This window comes from Lampetra fluviatilis, chromosome 7, assembly GCF_964198595.1.
Source record: "Lampetra fluviatilis chromosome 7, kcLamFluv1.1, whole genome shotgun sequence".
Classification (NCBI taxonomy): Eukaryota; Metazoa; Chordata; class Hyperoartia; order Petromyzontiformes; family Petromyzontidae; genus Lampetra; species Lampetra fluviatilis.
Window position 1 is genome coordinate 9,060,660 of NC_136281.1, and position 24,111 is coordinate 9,084,770.

The following is a 24,111-nucleotide window of genomic DNA, read 5'->3' on the forward strand; positions in this document are numbered from 1 at the left end:
TGACGCGCAGCAGTAACATTTTAATAATCATGGGTTCATAACACCTCTACGGCATACCAGAGAATACTGCATTACATTGTTGAGTATATAATTTATGAAAACTACAGAGAATGTATTCAAATGCAAACGTGTGGTATATGGAAACTTGTTTAACTTTCTACTGCATATCTTCCACGAGACAATCTTTTCTCGACAAAATCCGTGGGAGCAAAGCCTTCCGAATTCTTAAACAATGCATTTAGCAAATCGAGGGTCAAGTTACATATGCCAAATAAATCTCAATAGTGTACAGATTTTCAGCACGCAGACTTGTGTACACAACCGAGACACTCAAGTAATTTATGCGAACTCGATCTAATAAGACATTACAAGCAATTTGAATGGGATCCAAAGGTGCAGGACCACGTGTCTATGTTCAGCACTACGTGGGCCGACTGCGAATGACAGAAATTATCGAACCATTGAGTCATGTGGTTGGACAATCGAGCGTAACCGATTACATGGGAATTTATTAGCGGTATCTATTAAATCACACCAAAAAGAACGTGTAATACTGCATTAACGGGCTTGACAGCTAATGCACCTTTATGTTCAGGTGATGAGACAGGACCACTGGTTGGCCATCTGGCTCGGTGCAGCAATGCTGGCTGCCCTTGTCGAGAAAGGCGTACAAGTTAATTCATAAAAAAACGTGAACGCCACCTTTAAAAACCAAGGGATTGTCACAAGAGCTAAATGAGTGGATGCAAAATGTCAACGCATTAATATAGTCCACAACACGTGGAAATATATCCACTACACCGTTTTGCCAAAATTGCTGCTGTGTATTTTATTTTGATATCTTTCACGAAACAATAGCATTTAGTTAAACCATTAAAAACAAAGCCTTGCACTTAATTTTTTAACATGTTTGTTTACATCTTATAAGTATGGTAACATTACCTCAAAGTGCAACTATTTATGCTCATTTTCAAAAGTACATTTCAAACTTAGCCAATTGGAATAAAATGTATGGACCATTTGCTTTTAAACATTTAATTACCATGTTAACTTAAAAAGTTATCTTTCAACAACAGACATGCTTAAGGTACTTTATAAACACATTACTATACCCCTATAAACCTTTTCTAGATGTACTATTTGTTCAAATACGTATTCTGAAGTGTACAACACTCTTGGATGCCAGGTGACTTTGAGGGAGTGGTGGGGGTTTATGGATTCGGGTAACAATGTGGGAGTCATTGTGAAGTATGTTCTTTATTGAATACATTCAGTCCATTCGAACTAAATGAAACAACCACCTGCCATTGATGACTTCGTGTGTAATAGATTCTCACAGCTATACACTGTACAGTCTCCTTGTCCTGCCCAGTTCTGCACACTACTAGCAAAATATACACAGCATTTAATAATGTAGTCCACCTGCAATGCCACACCCCCCCCCCCCCCCCCCCTTTTAATCTCGACATGCAACATGTGCTGCGGTACGAGTCTTTAGCATTCAAAGCAGTTGCTGTACTCGCCTGTTCCTTAAAACATCCCCGATTATACTCTCGCCAAGTACCATCATATATACCGTCATGCATACCCCCCCCCCCCCTCTGCAGATTGAAAACAAACAAAAAAAATCCTATCGCTAGCCATTAACATACCTCCACAGTTGTCAATACATAAAGCAATCTTATGTTTATCAATACCCTAAAGGAAAGTTCTTTATTATGTACAGATAATCAATACAATCTGCAAGATACGTTAATGTGACAATTCCACAGCACGAAATGCCAAGAGAAGGTATCATCAGCTTGGAGCTGGCATGTACATATTGCTGTATTTTGGATGTCAGCACACGTGCACACATTGGAAAGTGTGTATCATTTTATATAACACACAAAACGTACAAAATACCGTTGCTTACATACCTATTCCTAACTAATCAAAAGTGTCAATAACATGATGTTTTTTTTACATATATGGAAGAGAACAAGCAATGAAAGCAATGGGCCACATTAGCTACAAAAGTTCATGCTGCAAATATGACATGTCAGGGCACAGTGTGACTTTTAAGCCCACACACTATTGACTATATAGCACCAGCTACATTTACTTTTTTGGTGGGGTCTTAATCAAAAAAAGTGTTGGTGCATGACCAATGAATTTTGTTGGAAAAAACGCCAATAAAATTTGCAAACACAAGGTGCTATACAAAACATATTTTTCTCTGCAGCATCAAGCATTCAGCATCACTGCAATCAGGAATGGAAACCGTTTTTGTACAAGTCATAAAACAAGTCTGTACGTTTAAATACGTGAATTTAAATTATGATTTTGATTTTGAACGGGAAAGAAAACGAATCATTACAGCTGTAATATTACCTAGCGAATATTGTTTTGATGTATAGTAAAGATCACACTGTGTGGCACTTGTTGACTGACACCGGTTTTATACAGTTCCACGTTCAGCCACAGATCTACCAGAAATCGTAGGCGAAACCCCCACCCAGAGCTCCTTCTTGATGGGCTTCACACTTCTGCATTCATGTACATGTATAGATTATTGTGTAGGCACCAGTCGATTACCAGGTGTCAAGGGATCCCTGAAAAACAAAAGACAACTCCAATTTAGCGTTCAGAATATCAACATACATGCAAAATGGCATACACTACTCACTTGTGCTCGTTTGAATTTTGCTTTACTATTGGTCCACAAGTTGAAATTTATATGTAACTGTAAGAACAGTCAACATCAAACATTCTTGAAACAATGTAATTTCAAGTTATCACTAAACCAATGGGTTGAAATGTATTATTCAAATGTGGCTGATAAAATATATGCAAGTACACCCATTTCTTTGAAGATCACCAACAACATGCCCTTGCGAAGTGTCATCATTCCATAAAGAAGTTAAGAGTCAGCCATATAGTGGCCAAATAATTGCAAGCACAGCCTTCTACCAAACACAGCACTTAAAAGATATGGAAATACTTTTAATGTAAACAATAGCATTGTAGGCAGATGAGTCTAAATGCAGTTTAAGCTGGATATAAGCACACCTTATATAAGTAAGACAAAGGACAACTGCAGACACAAGCACACCTCAAATATAAACATCTGGCTGTGCTTATATTCCAGCTTAAACTCCATATGTATACCAAGTAATGGTAAATGTATACTGTCATAAGTATTTGGTAAATATAATTACTAAAAGTGAACAACTGTTTGCACATAGTTGTGCTGTGTTGACAATTAAAAGGACAACACTGCATTCGGCACTACATACACCCTGATAAACCTTTGCCACATCCATTGCAAATGAACCGCATGACCTTTATTAGCAGACATAAGAAAGCCCAAGTGTAGCTAGGTACAAGTCGAAAATAAATTCACAAATGACATCAAATACAAGAAATCACACCATTAAAGAACGACATGCCGTTACCGCAGGAACTGCATACACTTAGACAAAGCCACATTCCAAAATGTACTAATTCTGTAAGGTCAATTAATGCCATTTCCAACAAATATTCATTGATGCATTCCTCTAGCCTCTTGGATTGATGCCATTAGTTATTTCAATAACAATTGCTTGCAACAACGAACTCGGTAGGAATGCTGGCATGTAGTTCAACCGTCGGTAGACAAGCACAAACAGTCCATGTATATAAAAAAAAAATCAAACAGCAGCATCTGAAGTAAAGTTGATCTATTCTGCCTACAGACTGCAGTAACTTTAATCTGGTTTAACATTGCACCCATTTTATATAGAACTCCAAAATTGTTCTCTCAAATATAACACTTTAAAATGCATACATTTGCAGCATATCCTTAACAGATTTTAATTAACAGCTATATCAACCACAGTTGTAGGATTGCTCATGTTTATAAACACCCATTTTCCAAAGAACACTGAAGCCCTACACACTGCTATCTGGGGGGTTTCAATACTCTTAAATGGTTCAATGTGTTGCGAAAAAGGCAGAATGTTAGTTTTAATGGCAAATTTCAATAATCACGATTCTAAATAGGCTTCATAAGATTGCCAATGCAGTTCGCACATTGGATCTTTCAGTCTTCTGCATGGCATCATACATTGACGATAAAATGTAAGTGTAATAGAGGTGTAGAGTATATAGGGCTTAAGTATTCTTTTGTGCATAGGCAGTGTAAGAAATTACTAAAGCGTCTCTTTCTAAGCCGTCATTAAAACATATGTTTGTATGTTGAACGTCTTTAGCTCCGCACATAGCCAACCGTGCTAATCAGAGGTGCGGGGGAAAGAGAAACTCACCAAAAAAAGCAGTTCTAAAGAAATTAGTTATTAATCTGAGATGATTAAAATTGCATAGCTCTAGTGGCTTCTAAATATCGGAAGTAAGAGCGTTCCAGACGGCCACAGAAGCGCATTTGAAAGCATATGATGCAGTGACCGTCTTTGGCCAAAAGGCGCTGCGAGGATGACCGGAGTTTGCGTGATGGTTTATGCTCCTTGAGATCAGCAAGGTATTGTGGCTCATTTGTGGCAAGCACTGTGTAATGAGTGCAACAATAAGAAAGCATGTGTTCTACCTTAACTTAACTACTTCAAAATGAAATACAATCGCATATGAACAAGAAAACACCATCAAAATACATAATGCAATATTCATTAAACTTAAAATTCCAGAGATACTAATTTAACATGAAAAATATTTTCACGTTCAATGTTTTATTAAGTTACATATACAGTACATACGGAAAAATAATATTCAACCTTTTGCTACACCAATGAAAAACTGTATTTTCATTTGTACTGTGAAAAACATACACAATTAAATGTGCTTTTAGAGATGTGGCTTAAGTAGATGCAGCTTCCTTTACAATGTAAAAAATGTTGCACTCCACAGACGTCAAATAAGGAGTTGTGGCCATACAAGCATTGTACTTAGCTCCGTACAGTATCAAAGGCCAAAACAATGCATTTGAGTAATTAAATATATTTCAACGAAGGTTCATTTCAATATGACCATTTGTGCTTTTTTTGCATTAAGAATGTTCTGATTGTGAACATTTTCAGGCAAGTGATGCCACATATGAAACTGATCTTGATAAAACATATAAATAGGAAATGGTTCATTTTGCCGAGACACTTTATGAAAAACGAGCACTAAAGCCTGCTATTGTGAGGGAACTTTTTTCCCAGTACTGCTGTTGTAGCGGAGGCTTGCTAAAAACAAGTCTCCACATTCACAATGTAATTTTACAAGACTTTTGGTTTTTGCCACACATTCTAGAATTTTTACAAATATTATCTGGAATTATCACTGCATTTCTTGCAATGCAGCAAACTAGTGGCATATTATGATATGGGAGGTCATTAGACACTCAGCCATTACATTAATAAAGCCCCCCACCCCACCTTAATACTGCTCAAGTCAAATCATCGTCCAGCTCAGGTGTCGTGCACTGTGGGGGTGAGGGTCCTGGGTCACCACCCTGCTGCTTTTCTCCCCTGTAGCTGGCGAGGGAGGCCTCCAGCAGCCGCCGATAGTTTCCCCGATGGTTGGACCTCAGCGTACGCAGTGTTTCCACCAACTTGCGGCGTCGCGATTTCCCCTTGTTGGCCTCACTCTCGGCACCACTCGCTTGCGACTGGATTTAAAATCCCAATGTCAGCGATGGTCCACTCCCCCACTGATGTCAGCTTTTAAAAACAGTGCACCCCACGAATGCACCAGTCTGAACCAAAACTGTTCCTTTCCAGAGAACATTTTAACAATAGATTTCAGTTTAAACGACAACAGTGGATTTGGCAGCAATTCCACATGTACCCGTTACTATAAAATATAATACCCAAAGGATGTAAACCCTTAACAAGTATTTAGAAAACATCACAATTAGTCCGTTGCTTAGTACCTTAATGTTAGCACAAAATAACAATTAATTTTACATATGTAAGTGTATTTACTGCATAAAGTGAGCATTATTATTTAATAAAAAATGCATCGGATGCAGTCAGCATTATCAATTAAGAACATTATCTGAGAAAACTAATGATTTTGCAAGACCTGGGTAAGTTATTCGATCTCATACTTAACAGTGATATGTGCAAGATAAAAAAAAATTGCACTGCAGTAGTCATGATTTGTTAAATACTGCACTCGCATAAACTATTTTCAAAGCAACACTTTTATCCTGCTGCAAATGTTGTTTAAAAAATGATTTGTTACATATCTGCACATAAATAACAGCAGTAAATCTGATTTTGCAAAAATATAAGCATCTCTAGCCCCAACTTGCAACACTGTTACGTTTGAAAATGTTTAACAATGTCTTTCTGGGGCTTAAAGCAGCCCAAATTTTTTTGAAGTTTTCTCCTCATTAAGCACAACAGTTTCTGAAAGAAAAATGTAACTTCAGGAAGGAAGCAAGCACAAAAACAAAACTTTGTTTTTTAGTTTAAACTGCAACAAAAGTACGCTACATTTGGCAAAAGCTATACTTGCCACGTGTACTCACCCCATCATCATCCTCCCTGTGAGGGTTCAGTCGGTTGTATACTGCCTCGATCAACACGCGTCTGGTTGACATAGTAAGCACGTTTTAAGTTCATTGCAAAACATTTACCTTCATCAAAACCTCTCATCAATGAAGGCTCAAGGGCCACAACAGTGAGCAAAGCTTCCATTTTCCATTCAGCAAAGTTTTTTTATAGTTCCCATAGACACTCAACTGCAAAATACTAAACAGCTGTTTATTAGCTCCTGCTGTGAAATTAAAACTTCCACCCTCTGATACATTGTATTTTATTAAAAATGTTAAAACATTTTAAAATGTCAATGTAAATATTGCTCAGGTGAATTGTTAACTAATACATTAAACACTTAAAATAGTATTTAATTAAAATGCATTATACTCTTTGGTTCTTTCGGTAAAGTCACATAGGTATAAAATAAAATGCATTCATAAGCTTTAGTGTTACAAATGTTGTCGTGATTAATAATGGAAGCACCGTGTGGTGTTTGGAACATCCATTAAGCTTACTTGCTGGCAAGGCCCCCTCCTGGTGGAAGGTTGGGGATGTTTTCTACGGAGACGGCTCTAATGACAGAGGCCAGGTCAGGGGCCACCTCGCCAGTGTGCTTCTCCAGAACCTCTGCACAATCACACCAGCAACAGAACGCATCTCGTTGTCTCCACATGTCCCACGGAAACTGAACCACGTCAATTATTTTCTTTGTGCAGCCGCATTACAGTGAATAGTTTAGCCAATGATCGCATGCATTATCACTAACAATTCAAACAAAGCATGTATATCCATTAAATCCTTAACTAGCGGAAATAGTTTTGGACGAGTGAATTTACAAATTCAGAACCGAGTGAATTTAAACAATAATTTGACGTCTTGTTTCTTCTTGACAAGCTTTGTTCACCTTCGACCTTGGTCTCCAAGAATTTGTCAAGCTCCTCCTCCCGGGCCACAGCCTCCACAGTCACTTTGGGAGCGTTGGGGAAGCACACCAGCACGATGCTCATGTTATCCCTGCTGCCCTGTGGTCGAAACAAATCAGCAGGTTAAGCATTGCAGTCCTCGACATTTCACTCGGGGGCGACAACAATTGTCATAAGGACAGAGGAAACAGGATACCACTGTATAAGCCACATTTTTTATCTGGGAAGAATTTGAGAGTGAACCCCAGCAGTGTAACTCAACATTTTTTATTCACTGATTGTGTAACATCACTGGTTCAGTTAGGTAATTCTAAATCAACAAAATATGTAATTAACTCATTAAATACGTTATTTTTGTCAAGCCACTGTGTGATAAGGGCCTACCCCCCACCACCATGTTATTCATGGGGATTATTTGACCGTACTTCCTTACACTGGTGAAATACTCAGCCATTTGACAAAAAGTTGCAAATTATAAGATGTTAAAAACAATAATGTTGGGTATATACATTTAGTACTTGGTTAATTAAAAGCTATTCTCACTTTATCGATGATAAATCATCATAAAAACTGTGAGACAACATCTAATTTCCACAGGTGTCCCTGGAGCAGCTGGCATAAAATTAATTACCAGTTATAACACTGCACAACTTTTTACATTCTTTTACGAATACACATAAGTCAAAAAGAGCATAATGCATCACGAACACCATATAAATCAATGTCAACTATAATTTGTTTAATTATATGGTATGATCAGACCATATACACACCCACATCTGGCAATAATGCAAGCAAACAAATAAAAAACATTGTGTCAAATTAACCAGGGCCATAATGTAGTTGGGCTATTGAATCTCAAGTCAGGGCTAAGAGGCCATCAATTTAAACATGTATAATGCGCAAAATAAAGTAAAACCTAAACTTCAGGGGAAAGGCAAGCTCACCAGTAAAGAGAACTGTAATTACAGAACACACCCGTGTATCCAGGTACTGTATAGCAAATGGTTCAAGGCCAATGTACACGATGATCCTTTTGCATATTTAATAAGTGTTACAAGACAGTTGGCCTATGCGGGTATCTATAAACAAACACTCTAAAGGTATTGTAACCCTTCTTTTTTAAACTTTTAAAGGGTACGAGTTTAATTGTGTGTACCGTTGGGTCTTTCAAACGGCAAAGTCAAATTTGTGACAGCCGGTCGCAGAGAATGCTAATTGTAATTTTAAATTAAGTGAACCCATCGTGTTCACCAGCAACGGGCAAACCAACAACTGCAATGAGGATCGACGACACCAGCTCTCTCAAAAATAGGCGGAGAAACACAATGGGAGTTACTCATTTATAAACACATGCACAAGCAGAAAACTCAAACCTACAGTTTAATTATCCCGATTGAGAAACTGAGATGGCTTTTACATAGACTCTAACAGGCCAACAGGAATACACACATAAATCCAAAGCGTGTATCTATTTATATCCCAAATACTACTGCGCCATTTGTTATAAGGTGAAATCAACAACACCTAAACATACCTTGTAGAGGCAAGTGTCCAAAACTTGGTTGCATATCTTCTCGAGGTCATCGGTAAGCAACAGGCGGGAGTGCACAAACTGACCCAGCTCTTCATTGGACATGACATCCCAGATGCCATCACAAGCCAGCACAACAAATTCATCTCCATCGCTGCGCTCAATGGCCCGCACCTCGGGCTCTGGTGACACCAGCTGCTCCGTTGGGCCCTTCCCATCCACACACTTGTAGTCGAAGTCGCCGAGAGCTCGCGACACGGCCAGCGAGCCGTTGACGCGCTGAATCATGACGCTGCCGCCCGCGTTCTGGATGCGCTCCTTCTCAGCCGGGTTGCACGGCTTGTGATCCTCTGTGCAGAAGTGGACACTGCCATTGCGATAGAGCACAGCCCGCGAGTCTCCGCAGTTAATGAAGTACAAGTGCTTGGGAGACAGCATCACCGCCACTGCTGTGGAGCCACTACGGTCCAGTCCATTTTTAATGTCCGAGATGGTGCGCATGTGCTCATCAATTTGTAAAAACCCTGCCTGAATCCCCTTCTCCACAGCCTCTGAAGACGGCTCTGTGCCTGCTTTGCTTTCAAAGTGCTCATTGGTAATGATGTGCTCCAGGAGGTGTTCAGAACAGAACGTGGCCACTCGTGAGCCTGCGTGACCATCGTAGACAGCAAAAAACGACCATGTTTTTAGTCCCCGGGGAATGCCCACGACAGCTGTGTGGGCGTCCTCCATCTCCACACGCCAGCCCTGCATGCTGCTGAGTGCGTAGCGCACGCCATTGCCACCGCCGTGCGTTGTGTGTTTCTCCGTCTTTGGCTTGTCCAAAAATGCCCCCATCCTTGAAAATACTGAACTAAAAACACAGAAAGGAACAAAAATAACATTGCAAATAAGTATTAGCCTTTGCATCATACCAGAAAACAAAACAATGATTTCAGTATCCTAACATCTCACATTCTGCATAGCAATCGATTTTTATATTAAAATCCAGAAATAATGTTAAGTACCTAAGTGTTAAATTAAAACTATAAAATAAAGGATGAATGGAATGACAATTTACTGTCAAACTTAATCTTCATTGATAATTGATACATTGAGCGAGGTTTCACTGAAATGGGTTTATAAACCGAAGTTACAGGGTGTACCTCTTCAATGAAAATTGCATTATAAAATATTTTCTAATAGAATTATGAATGTTGCAAAACAAATCACACAAGCTGTGAAGAGGTGACACTTATATTTTTTGTCAATGCTTTAAAAACATGCTTATTCTTCATTTTCTAATAAAGTAATACCCCGGTTTACATTGGGAATGCGTTCCTGAAAAGTGCGATGAATATGAAAACGACAAAGCAATTTTTCGACGAGAGCCAAACAAAGACAACGGAGGGTACAGTGGTGCTGTGCGAATGCACGCATCTTTCATTCTAGATGTACCCACGTTCCCGTAAATTACGACAAGTACTTTACTCAATACTAATGTACAACAGTAAACTTTAATACAAATTATACAAGGTACAATAAGATACAGTACACTATTTTAAACAATCACCAAAATACCATACATGAATACTATATTGTACTCTACAGTAAATTTCTTTGTGTGTGACCCAAATTAGTCCTTGTACAGGGTAGGTGGAGGCGCAGGTTGAGGCGACAGATACGAGAAAGGACAGACGATGCTGTCAGCGACGTAAGTGTGGGGGAGAGGCAACACAAATCAGGTAGCAGTGTTAATGTGACGATGTATTTGCAAAACATAAAAGGGGGAAACATAAATCATGGTATTGCTATATATTGTATATGAAGGGTACATTTCGTACATGTTGCCATTGTTAAGATGCATTGTAATAGCGTACAATGCCCGATGTCAAACACGAGATATTTCCAAGGCTATCACTGTAAGAACACTTATTTTTGGAGTTTAAAGGACTGGCTTAAGCCTCAACCTTTCTTGAAATCCCTGCTTCCTGAGACATGGCTTCCTGTGACAGCTGCACATTACTTCATGCAGCTCTAAATAACCATACCACTATAGCTTTAACTACATAAAACACGTTTTGGCTTTGAAGCTACAATTGAGCAAATGCACCTTTTATCAATTACCAAAGAACTAAAAAAACTATTATGTTTTCGACTTAAAACATAAGTCATATTAATCTATATGAAATTTGACAGGCAAAAAAATATTTGAACATTCCATTACTGGCAGAATGCTCTTAAGCTAGGGGGGCGAGTATAGCATGAGAGCAATTTCGTTCAATTAATGATTCATTAGGTATGCATTCCTCTAAGAGAAGGCTTCCGACAAAAGATAAAATATTACGAACCTAAATTTGACACCAAGAAGCTAAATCAGGGGTGACCAACCTGTAACAGACTAACACGTAGCATTTCGCGACCAATATCATCCATAAGAGGTTATTTGGGTTAGATCGCGTAAATATATATGCATAATTGTATGTTGACTCAGTAATCCCCCCCTCCCCCCCCACTTTGTGGTCACCATATCTACGCCTCTATGAACCTTATGGCGGTACCCCGGGGTACCATAGTACCCCGGCTCTCACATAATGTCCGTGATGCAGTAAGTTTTAGTCTGTTGATGGTCGGCGATGCGGCAATCGACTCATCTCGACGAGCTGTACACGATGCACTATGGTGCATACGAGCGTTCAGGGTTTCAGCACAATCGTCCTCGCTGCGTTTCAACATTGCGGAGTAGCACTGACTTTGAATTGATTGGTACCCCAGTTAAGTACACCCCTGGAAAAAATAGTGTCCCAGAAATAAAATATTTAATTGCCTCGGCCATTTTGTATTATTTGGTACCCCGGGGTACCGCCATAAGGATCACATAAGGAACAAAACAGGTGGACTTCTCCACAAATCTGGCTGTCGCCTGATGAAGCTGGTTGCAATTACTGGCGAAACGTTGTACTCGGGATTGTAAATGCTGTGGCTTGGCTCTCCAACACACTGGTGTGCTGTACTAGTGACGAATTAGCATGTTCTGTTTACGTGACAACCCTTATTAGTTGGATGTGTCGGGTGGTGGTGGGTTTGAACAACATATTTATATATTTACGTGATCTAACCCAAATAAAAACCTTTATTATGGCTGTAACAGACTAAGGGCCAAAAAGTACCCATTTTATATATGTTGAAAGTTGTCAATATATGTTACAATTCCAACACGCCCTAGAATTTGCCACACAAGACTATTTCCTGGCTTCATCTCTTCCCTTGCTCACCACCCCCCAGCAACTCTTATCGACTCTCAACCTCTTCCACCCTCCTACCCTAACCCAATCTTCCCTTTCCCCTGCCCCTTCAGCTCTTGACTTCACCTATTACTTCTCCACCAAGACTGACTCTATTCGATTTACCCTTCTAGCTTCCACCCCTAGCTCACCCCTCAGCAGCCTCTCCCCCTATGTCAAATGACTCCGCTTTCACTATTTTCCCTACAACTTTGATTACAGAACTCTTCTAACATCTCCAAGGCCCATCCAACTTCCTCTCTCCCCTTGATCCCATCCCTGCTTCCCTTTTACCCCGACTCCTTAAGATCATTCTTTGCTACTGTGATAGTATGTTTCTACGTTATGCCCCTTCTATAGAGCCGCACGTGGTGGATTAAAGAGCTGCATTTGGCTCAGGTGATGCCAGTTGGCCACAACTGAGCTAAAGCAACACAAAAGTGATCATGAACCAATGAAAGTGCAAGTAGCATGATGTATTGCAGTAAATCTGAAACTTGCAAGCGAAAAGCAGACCGCGACGTGATATTCATTGCATAAATTCGTGTGGAATTTGTAAGGCCACGGTGACACAGACCTATTTCATTTAAAGGTTAAATCCCTTGTCCATCATAACGTCCTTTGTACTTCTATGTCTCAATAGCGTGATGGAGATTATGTGATGTGAGGGTTCTGCCTTTGTCGTGAGGGTTATAAGTTGACACTGAGGAGGGGGGAGGCGCCTCGCCCCCCCCCCCCATGTGGAGTGACGTCGCCCGCTAACTATTATTAATGGGGGGGGGGGGGGTGTGTCCATTTGGAGGACGTCAGCTGTTTATGATTATTAATGAGGGGGGCTGTTCGATGCAGAGTGATGTCACCCGCTCATGATTATTAAAAAGGAGGGGGAGTCCATGTGGAGGACGTAACCTGTTCATGATTATTAATGAGAGGGGCTGGCCGACGTGGAGTGACGTCACACGCGGCACACAGACATTATTGGCTCATTATAGTAGTAAATTTTGAATTATGTAATATAGTACTCTCGATTATCCGCACTTATGATGTGGTGGTCAGCCGCGGATAATTCAAAATTGCGGATAATAATAAAAAATATAAATTTTCCGCAAATCTATAATGCCAAAAACTACTAATTGTAGGTGTAGTGCTGATACTTACGTGATCCGAGGGAAGAAATACTCGCACGATCTAAGGGTGCAGTATCAGGATGACGTCACGAGGAAAGGGAGAGAGAGCGGTGACGTCATCGGGAGAGGCAGAGCACGATCGGGGCGCTTCTGGGAGAGGAACGGAGCAGGGTGGAACGCATGCGGCGTGAGCCCGCGGGAAAATAAAGAAAAGTGTCGACCCTCAATCGTCGTCTGGTCAACTCTCTCTACATAGGTCTAACATATTTCAGTTAAGAAAAATGTAGTTGTTAATTAACAACAAAATGTGAAAGTAAAAAAAATCTATTGATATTTTTTTGATTAAAAAAGACCAAACAAACTATTTTACAGGTTTGAAAAATCCGACCGATCGATGGGAGTGCTCAGTGATAACACTTTCCTGCTCCCAGACTCCACCCACTAAGTGGACAAGCCACGTCAATCAAACTCCGCTCACTGCTGTAAACATAAGCAACTACTGTACTGTAGAGACGATCACGTGGATTTCGGATTAACCGAGGCACATATTTGTTCGGTTTAAGCACCTGACTTGCAATACACATTTCAAAGAATAACGGTTTAAAACTGTTTTAAGATGATTAATTTGGGCTTAAGGGAACATTCATAAGTTATTAATTTGCATCAAAATCTCAGGTACAAATCGGATAAACCACACGCGGATAAATGCGTCTACGGTACATTGTGTTTTTCCTGGGAACATGCATTCTGACAACAAGAATACAGTGTTGGCACGCAAATGAATGCTACAACAAAAAGTAATTAAATTGAAAATATAAACACGAAACACCAATATCAGTTCTCAAAGCTGTTACTTTTGGACTTTGCCACAAATTAAAATGCAAAGGTCACAGTGACTGGATAACTATCAGAATCTATGTATCGTATTTCAAGCTTGACAGGACCCAAACAATATCAATTGTAAAGCAATTTAATTGTGCTCGTGGTGATTTACTATGTTAATGTTATGGAAAAAATATTTTAAAAATAATTGGTATCGAGCCTTCACAATATGGTAAGACAAGTGTTCCCGTTAGAATGTTAGAAAAACAATTCAATGTAATACAACAATAGTACAAACGCTACTTAAAGAACTTTTAAAGCATTATTCAGGTCATTGACTTAGTGATGTGGAATATTTTTTCGTACAAATGTATTTTTTATCAATTGATAATCAATTTGAAATTCATCTATTTAAATCTATTCAAAATACTCGTCGTTCAAATGTTGGTACAGGAGGATGTTAAAATCTAATTTAAAAACGGAAGATACGAAAAAGCAATTACTGAAAGGCTATCAAAGAGTTGGACTTCAATGTTTAAAAAGGGTTTAAACTGACATAAGATGGACATAAAGGCATGACAAAGATGCTTTCAAAACGTTTGATCATAATTTTGACATATATCCAAAATTCCACTGTCAATCTCAAAATATGTTTTAACACTTGAAATGGAAAACTGAAAAGGATATGCATGACCATCATCTTTATATAACATCCAAATGCACAAGTGGTTGTAAGTCCAATGTGCAACTCAATTTTAAACAGAACAGCCAATATCAATGCCGATCTGTGAGATTATTAATGAATAACTGAATCAAACAATCAACAAGGTACGGTTTGAATGGCAGTTGGGAAGCAGCATGCGGATCTGACAACCCAACAATGTGTGCGCACACAGCAGGACAGTGGACTGGTTTACGCCTTCAATTACATGGCTAGGCTTATGTTCTTCGGCAATTTCTGGCCAGCAGGCCCTAGTCTCAGAGCCAAAAATATGTTTTACTCGTCATCAAATCCCGTCAATGTCAGATGGGCCCTGTTTGACATGCTGAGCTCAACAGTTAAACTATTTCAAACTGGTGGCCCAAGCAAAAGTGTGTGTTACCTGGATATCCACAATGTTAGCCTCTATTCTTGGGTCCCCAATAATGTATTCTGAGCCAAACACTTGTTGTTCACAAAGATATAAAGTTAAAAAGTGCCAACTCATGTTAGCTTGTGAATGTCCTAGCACGTACAATGCTTGAAAAAGGTATTGACAACCTTAGCAGATGAGCTTTTTATTTTACAGAAATACCTATTAAGCAGATGGAAATTAAATTAGTGTAAGGCTCTTTAAGACATGTTTAAAGACATTCAAAAGTCACTTTCAAATACAATGTAAACAGTGAGAAGCTTAAGTGGTTTTGAATACATCCGAGGCTTAAAATAAGAGATGCCATTGTATGTTGTCATTTATAAATGTAGACATCGATTAAAAAAGAGATCATGTCATTAATTCCATATGAACTACAGCATTATTTAACTTTTTCCATAAAAAGTGCGTTTAGATAATTATATAACATCTACACGTTATAGGCAACTAACTTGGCAGCATATTAAATCACACTCCATAAAAATTACAGTGCTGCACTACAAGCAGCAAAGTGTAACAACAACAAAAAACAAGCCACAAATTCATAGCTAAATACTAATTAAATGTATTTGCAAATATGACAGTTTTTTGTATGTAATTTACATTTATTTACGAATAATTGGATCGTACACATTGACTACAAGTTAGCATATAATTTTACACTCACAAAAATTCCTGTACTTGTGATTTTTTATGAGTGTATTTGGTTACTTTATTGAATAACTATAATTACTGCATGAACTGGTAAACCCTACCTTAGGATATATTATTTTAGCAGGGTTAAATATCATAAAACAAAAGACAGTCCCCCTTTTAGCTAAACCCAATTATGTAAAACTGATTATATTTGTTCAATATCAAGTCCATCCATATTTAACATGTTCATTCGATTACCTTAACTTTAGGTTTATATAAACAAGTATTTGCAATACATTATGGGTATGTTAGTTGGCTTTGTGTGGGAAAACTATACATCAAGTCAGTGTAGTTATAGGCAAGGAATAACATAGTTTGTAAAGTTAATAGATGCATTTATTATATTATCAGTGCGGTTAGCTGTGAAGAACGCTGTCCAGAAAGCAATTATCCCCCAATTAAGGTGCAGCCATGCTTAATAATTTTCACTTCTCAGTATTCATACACAGCACAATAGTGGAAATTGGATGGTTGGGGTACTCGAGAAAATGAGGGTTCTGCAAATTGTCTGGCGCCTCGTTTGTCCTGTGAAATACTTGGGTGTTTCTGAGAGTATTGTAGTTAAGGAAGCCATTTGCAAACTTTTGCAATAATGCTCCCAGAGCACATTTCTCAAGGGGCCTATGTTGGTTCTAAAACTACACACCATGGAAAAAGTCAATAGCCGTTTCAACTGCTACAGTGCAAGCCAAATCAGTACCTCAGCTTGGCAAACATGCGACTTGGTTTTATATACCTGTCACTTAAACCTGAAACAGGCCTGGACATGGCCAAAAGGAGCATTGACTCGGGTGGTTATTTCTTTACAAATGAGTTGTTGTTCCACACGAGCCACTGTGACAAGCAAGCAAGGGTCTGGCAAGAACCTTCCGAGTCTTTTGGAATTCTAGCTAAAGTGGAACAATTCACTAATCACATACTCAATTGTTATGATTTGAAAAGGTATTAAGCTACACGTGTCTCTACAGATAGGTTGTTATATAACTATCTTTAAACTATTCCTGCAAATGACAGCATTTCACACGAGCGGCTAATCACGTTACAAATGAGCACCCGGCCTCAACTCTGACTCCTGCCCTACGACCTTTTCTCTGGTTTAACATATTCCCAACTATCCCACCACCCACGAAAATCCAACCACCATGCCAACGCACATAGCTCTGGTGTGTGTATTACTGCAGGCGACTTGATATACACATCTTTTTGAGCGTGGAGGGGGAGGAAGAGGTTAACTGTATTCATAGCTAGCAACATCCTCTACTGTATCGAAACATGGCCTGTGACATTTTGAACGAATGTAGCTAACCCGATGCCGGCGTTTCTTTCCTGGGTGTTAACACTAATGAATCTGAGAATAGGTTTCTCCTTTTTTTCTGGCAACAAATAGGTGTTGAGATGTTAAAACACCAAACTGAAACCTTTGACGAGGAATCATGTCTGCATTAACCACAATACCTGTGGTCATAATGCAAAAAAAACACTGAAAATATATGCAGTCTTTGAAACTGATTGGTCCACACCAGACAGCTTTCTTTTGAGCTTAGTCTCAAAACGGTGTTAGACCAGAGGACGCCAAAATGCGTACTAATGAATCTGTTTAACAAGCCTTCTGCCTGCCATGAACGCGCTTAGTTTTTGGAAGGTGCTCTTATCCTTATGCCGAACGTTAAAAATCCCAATGAAGGCACATTTGGGGGGAGGGTTTCACATCGCATTGGTGTAGGCAAGGGGTTGACATTTTTGGGCCAAGGTATTCAGTACTCCCAGTGGGGTCTAAGGTCCTTAACACCCCAGCCATCACAGCCATTCGTTTACGCCAAAAATAAAAAAGGCATTATTGGACATAAATATATCGAAACCTCTGACGTGCGAATTTTCAAAATCATTAAGTGGCACGCATTACCCAGGAGCCACTGGTTCACAATCAGTGCTTGCCATTGACAATTATTGTCACTGCTCTGCTTCTCAGAATCCTGATGAATAAAATTGTTTACCTTATCAAATACCCTCGACGTATATTCCCTCCGGCTTAGGCCCCGCCTTATTCCCCTCTTCCAGATCCTCCGAACTATTAATACAACAAATCCAGAGCTGCGGTGTCCAATTGTAAATGGTATACAATACATAACGCAGTATCCGTCAGACGTAGCATTTGCCACTTTTCTATTTGTTTTTTTTAATCAGAGGTGCATGTTAACATGTGATATCATAACGCCAATGCTGCCCATAAAGACAGCATGGTGAATGTTGATTTCGTAATTGTTTTGCTGTGTTTGTGTACACAATGCAGATTTCGGCATGGTGTGCATGCACACACGTGTGTTTGTGGTGGCTTTATACAAGTGTCAATGCGTACCTGGACGTGTAGGCGTGTTTGTACTTGTATTAAATATGTACATGTCACAATAATCTCTATGGCTAAAGAAACAAGGCAATGTCCCTTCAATTAGATGATCTCTCGGCTATTAAGGATCAATGCCCGAAACGTCGCCTATTACTGTACTGTATAGCCTTTATTTTAAGGCAGCATTACGGGTTGTGTTCAGGTTTCGTATTTGTACCTGTAAACCATTGTCAACGCCGGCCCACACCATTACTTGTCGAAAACTAAATGGTGGATATGGATGTACTATTTATAAATACCACCGCCACCATTTACACCGCCTTGATACGAATGTAAGCGGTGACGAACGTTTCGCGCAACTGGTCTCCAGAGCCACGTAGAAAAACAATGTACAGCTTTGGCGGTGCTATCCAAAAGCTTACCACATTTTTTCTTATACAGTGCAGTACTTCGATAAAGACCATTCAAGGAAAGGATGGTGGTTTGGGGCGTGTAATTTATCAGTGCTCAGTGTACGCTCACACACACACAACATAACACGCGTAAAAAAGACAAAGATCGCCCCCCCCCCCCCAATTTCCTTCATGTACGCATAGCCTTACCCAAAGACAGGACACGTACGAATGCGCACAAAGATAATTACGACGCGTAAAAAATAGAATAAAACCATGCGTTAGGGGGGAGGGGGGGTTAAAAAAAAGCGAGAGAGAGAGAGATAAACACACATGTTAAATAATAACACAGTACAACATGGTTATTGACTTGCTCTGGGTGGGCTTGGGCCATCAGGACGAGACACGGTCATGATGGCAGGAGGGGGATCATGGCCGTTGGTCGAGACTAACGACGGAGTGACAGCCACAAACTCTCGTTAAGGACATCCAAAACCCGAGCGACGAAAACAACCACAACAACGCCTTGTGATTTTAAAAAATGTTGGGGACGACAGAGAGAGACGGTGGTTGAGGCTTAGGGAAGGGACCATCGGAGTCGGCAGCGAATTGATCACGGCCGATGGTGACGTAATTAAGCGTTGACATTCGATGTTGTTGTGTTGTGTGTGGTCCAATTGCGAGCACTAGTGGCTGCCACATCGAACGTATACATTGAAAAATCTGTCGATGTGTCTCGTCTATTGTCGTGTTAGTGTAAGTGTGGGGGGCTAAGGGTGGGGAGTGAGGGGAGGGTAAAATGGGGGACAGGGGAGTGGGAGGGGGGGGGGTCAAGAGGCCTAGTCGCATCTTGCTCATCCTACGCCCTCACCTGACCACGAGCCCCGAGATGGCGAGCGCTGCGGCCGCCTGGCAAAGCCGCGCAAGGGCCGAGGCTTCGGCGATACGCGCCGCCTCACGCTCGGACACGCAGCCGCACGCCCAGCCGAGCCGCGCGAGTTTGTCGCCGACGAACTTGAGTGCGCTCAACATGCGACTAGGCGCGTCGTGGTTTGGTCGGCGCGGGGAGAGAGGGGGGTGGGGAGGGGTTTAGCGTTTGCCGCGATCGCCGCGAAAGCTCAGGGGCTCATGGCCATTAATGTCGAGCGAGGACGCGAGCCGCCTCCTCCTCCACCTCCGCCTCGACGAGCCGCGTGACGTCAAGCGCCGCGATGTCACCGCGAGTGCCCGGATGCCGCGAGGGAGTGGGGGGGGTGTACGGGTGATGTCATCGATAGCCAATGAGAGCGCGAATCGTTGGGCGCCCCGCCCTTTATTCCCCCAGGGTCTCGGTTTAGCCACGCCCTCTGTAGGGCGCGTCATCAGGTCCCACCCCCCACTGTGTTGTCGAGAGCGTTGCCGTTACTTATTGTTGTTATTATTATGGTAGCCTTGCAAGGGAGATGCCCTCCTTTGCTTACTTGCGTTCTTTATAATGTGAATTTTTTTGTCAGTGAATAAACAAAATTTAACACGGGGCCTTCGCTTTTGTTTACGTTTTTTTGCCTTCTGCCGTATGTAATGTGTCACAGAAGCGCGCACTCATTTTTGTGTAGCCTATCCCTGAGTCAACGCCTTTCCTAACCCTCAAGGTCTTTTCCCCATTTCAAAACACATTTTTTTTTATTTGACGTGCATTTGTTTTGGTTTTGTACACGAGGTCATTATTCACACGCATTCTCTTCGCTCATATTTGTCCTTGTTTGTGCCCTTTTTTCACATTTTTCTCCCCTTTATAAAAATAATCACCTGACTTAAAAGCTATGATTTGTTGGAAATAAAACAGACCCAGCTTACAGAGAATCGAAATGTTTGCATCATCCATTAGTTTTGGTGGCTTTCACAAATACGATTGTCTCCTTGTTAAAATATGGCACAATGTCAGGGTGAAATGTTTTGAATATAGATGCACTGCAGTGAAATAAATACAGTACTGTGCCATTCACAATTGAAATCCCTGTAGGAGCTCATTGGTGTTAAAGCTAATGGAGCTGAGGACTCTAATTGCCCTCCCACCCACCATATCGTGTGAGGGGAATTCAAGGACTATCGTGACCTGTGACCCGTGCTTTTGTGGCACCCATCATCATCAGTAGCAGTAGCAGCCATAGCCCATCCACTGCTGGATTAATACTCCCCCAAACCGTCATCTCTCATGGTCGATAGAAGAGACGATGGCCGATGATTGAGACTCGCTCCAAATGGGACAGCCAGAAGAGACAAAGGCACCCTGAAAGGACGTCCACCAGAGGTTTGAATTATGAAAATCACTCATTCGCGCGGCTCGATGGATGTTGTGGCATCAAGTGGATCCTAATGTCCCAAAACAATTCTGCACTAAAATTACTATCCTGTGGAGGAGATACATCATGGGACCTCCTTTTGGCTTCCTCTGGTCTAACACCTTTTGAGACTAGGCTCCAAAGAAAGCTGTCTCTGGTGTGGACCAATCAGTTTCAAAGACAATGCATATATTATCAGAGTATGTTTTTTGTTTGCATTCTGACCACAAGTATTGTGGTTAATGCAGACATGATTCCTTGTAAAAGGTGTCAGTTTGGTGTTTTAACATCTTAACACCTGTTTTGTTTCCAGAAAAAATGGGAAAACCTATTCTCATACTGTGGAGGAGACATCAGACACTATACAGATGTGGCCTTATGACTTTCATATCACAATATTTCATTGGGTGCAATTGTGAGCAACAGCCATATCAAACATCATTACATTTAATCTACATAATCATTGGTTCACTGCAGCTCAAAGACTCAGTTCTATAAGAGGTGTGGTGAAGTTTGGAGATGTCCATGTGCTCGACATTTCAAGGCCATCAGTGATTTCGCCGACAATGTGTTCAGGAAGGCAGTTCCATATCCGGACAGTAGAGTAAAGGGAGCTTCTGACCATGTTCTGGCAACTAGAGGGGGGGGCAAGGACGTGGCTTGGCAGGGTTGTGCATAATCAGGTAGCACGGAGCTTTTTCATATGGAGGTGAAAGCATGGCCTGAAGGTCTGTGGGGCAATGGTTGGTTTTCATTTTGTACATGACTGTGACAGCAGAAAGTTGTCGATGGTGATGCAGGCTGGGGATGGTGAGGTGTGTGCTGGCGGTGTCTTCATCAACACCAATTATTTTCAGCGCCTTCCTCTGCATGTTGTCGAGAAGGTTGAGGTAAGTCGGTGGGGCGTTCATCCAGCACAAAGCGGCGTACTCCATGACACTGGGGACTTGAGCTTTGTAGACTGTGGCTCGGCCTTCTGTGTCAGGTTTGTTCGCCACCTTTCTCAGTGAGAACTCTGGTGAGGATTAGATCTGGGCCAGTGGCTTTGTCAGACTTGCGTCGCCGTAGGAGTCTGTTGATGTCTTGAAGGTGATGTTCTCAATTGAGCAGGTAGTGCTTAGCTCGATGTACGAGGCATCTTGGAGACGGAATTTCTTTGCAAAAGTCTCCCAAAACACTTCTGCATTATCCTGTGCTGTGATACGGGCAATATCGTTGTGCACAATGACAGGGATGTCAGCGTTTGCAGCTGTTCCACAGAGGGAGTTGACGAGCCTCCACTATTTATTACTGGTTAAGGTCTTATCAGTAATTTCCTTATTGAGTTTGATGTTGTACACCACCTGTAAAAGATTGGAATATTTTGTGATAAATTGCCCATTTCATGTGGTGCAATTGCTTTGTGTAGCAAGTACTCATGCATAATGCTGCGATTTAATAATGCACCAGCACATGTTTTTGAGAATTTTGTCTTTTGGTGAATGTTTTAAATTTGCTTTGTATGGACGATTTGCAACCATTTGGTACGATTAATGGAGATTATTTAAAAGATGTATAGGTTCCAGGTTCTCAACCTATGTTAATGTGGAATTCTGGCGATTGCTATGTCTAAATAGGACAATGCAAAACGTTTCACAAGTAAATTGATTACTCTATAAATATTAAGTAAACAATATGTGTTTAAGCATATTTAATGAGCGAATAACTGCATTTATATTATGGTTTACTGTACTGAAAATAAAATGAAAATGTACGTATATTTCAAGTGTAAATGAATCCCAACCCACTCGTCGTTCTAATATATATTTTTAAACATTTTAGCTGAATTTCTTTACACTGTGGTGAATGCAGCCGTCACTCGTGGCTGTAGCTGACACCTGCATGGTTTATAAACAACATATACACGTGAAAAACATAAATTATAACACGCGAGTCGATACTTGTATTCTGGGTTTACGATTTGATTTTAGTCATTGAACCCAAGCATCATTATACTTCGAACTCTCATATATTTTATCCATTAAAACATATGATCATTATAAGCCATAACGCAACAATTCCCAAAGACGGGTCCATATTTCCAAGTATTATTTTAAATGTAAAGTTTAAAACGCTATTGTAATAAAGTGATAAGTAAACATATATGAATGAGATTACAGCTTCACCCCCTTGTTTAAATTGAGTTTCGACTAATCCTTGACGTCACTTGCTGACACTGGGATAATCTCACACTTGACAGCTGATCTCTCGTCTTCAGTGAATTAATTCAACTTTTACTTATAACCTGATGGTGTGACATGGAGACAACACATCTCCACATTAGTTGCAAAGGAGACTGGACCAGATAACTCTGGGTATTATTCTCTTCGATGATCTATCATATATGTTGTGATCCACGACATTTATTTCATAAGTATTTGATAACGTATGGCCCTTTGTCAATGCAATGGTCGATAAAGGCCTCCCCTTGCCATGTGGGGGTTGTTTGAACCATACTTCATCACATTGTCCAATGCCAGTTGGTGAAGGCAGGGAGGCTCAGGATTGATCGTTGTGGTCAGGAATCAAACGAACTTTCGCCAGGTTCAGAGCGTAATATGTGAGCTACTTTACCACCGCTTAACCACAAACTTTGGATTAGAAATCGCTATAATTCTAGCCTTGACCATTACGTTAGGTCCCCTCCAAGTAGCACGGTTGGCTACGTACGGTGCAAAATAAATTCAACATATATCACAAGGAGGATATTACTACACACAACAGAGAAATCAATCGTCACATTTCTGCTCCAAAAATGACCAGGTTTCTTTCATGCAAAAGGTAAAGGTGCACCCCTGCAATGTGTTGCTCACACCACTTGCTGGCAGAGGAGCCCCCACTGAAAGGAGTTATCGAAAGACCATCTCGAGGATCTTTGGACTAGTCTTCCCTCCTAGCCAGACATCTTTAAGGCGGTGGAGTACCCACACTTTATCCCACCACACGTGACTCGCCATTTGACTTTTCCGTCCCCATTTATACTTCTTAGTGGACAGATACGGAGGGGGGGGGGT

At 40.7% G+C, this 24,111-nt stretch overlaps 1 protein-coding gene across 4 annotated transcripts; it reads right to left on the bottom strand.

Moving 5' to 3' along the window:
• Window positions 1-19,962, bottom strand: LOC144933531 (protein phosphatase 1B-like). Of its 4 annotated transcripts, none has more exons than XM_078858407.1 (7): window positions 19,609-19,748; window positions 13,382-13,500; window positions 8,964-9,813; window positions 7,408-7,525; window positions 7,019-7,130; window positions 6,494-6,554; window positions 1-2,594 (listed from the first exon to the last, which is right to left on the bottom strand). In XM_078858407.1, the coding sequence occupies exons 3-7, from the start codon at window positions 9,795-9,797 to the stop codon at window positions 2,574-2,576; spliced, it is 1,146 nt and encodes a 381-aa protein (XP_078714533.1). In that variant the 5' UTR covers window positions 9,798-9,813; window positions 13,382-13,500; window positions 19,609-19,748; the 3' UTR covers window positions 1-2,573. The 4 variants fall into 4 exon arrangements, with proteins under 4 accessions (XP_078714533.1, XP_078714534.1, XP_078714532.1 ...); XM_078858408.1 differs by having other exon boundaries at window positions 13,382-13,497; window positions 19,609-19,739; XM_078858406.1 differs by lacking the exon at window positions 13,382-13,500 and having other exon boundaries at window positions 19,609-19,960.
• Window positions 19,963-24,111: the final 4,149 nt, after the last annotated feature.

Coding starts and splice junctions, on each gene's coding strand:
- LOC144933531 (XM_078858410.1), bottom strand. CDS start 19,769: ATGTTGAGCGCACTCAAGTTCGTCGGCGACAAACTCGCGCGGCTCGGC. Junction 7,526..8,963: donor TGGACACTTGCCTCTACAAG/GTATGTTTAGGT, acceptor TTTCGACCACAG/GGCAGCAGGGATAACATGAG. Junction 5,627..6,493: donor ACAGGGAGGATGATGATGGG/GTGAGTACACGT, acceptor TTTTAAATCCAG/TCGCAAGCGAGTGGTGCCGA.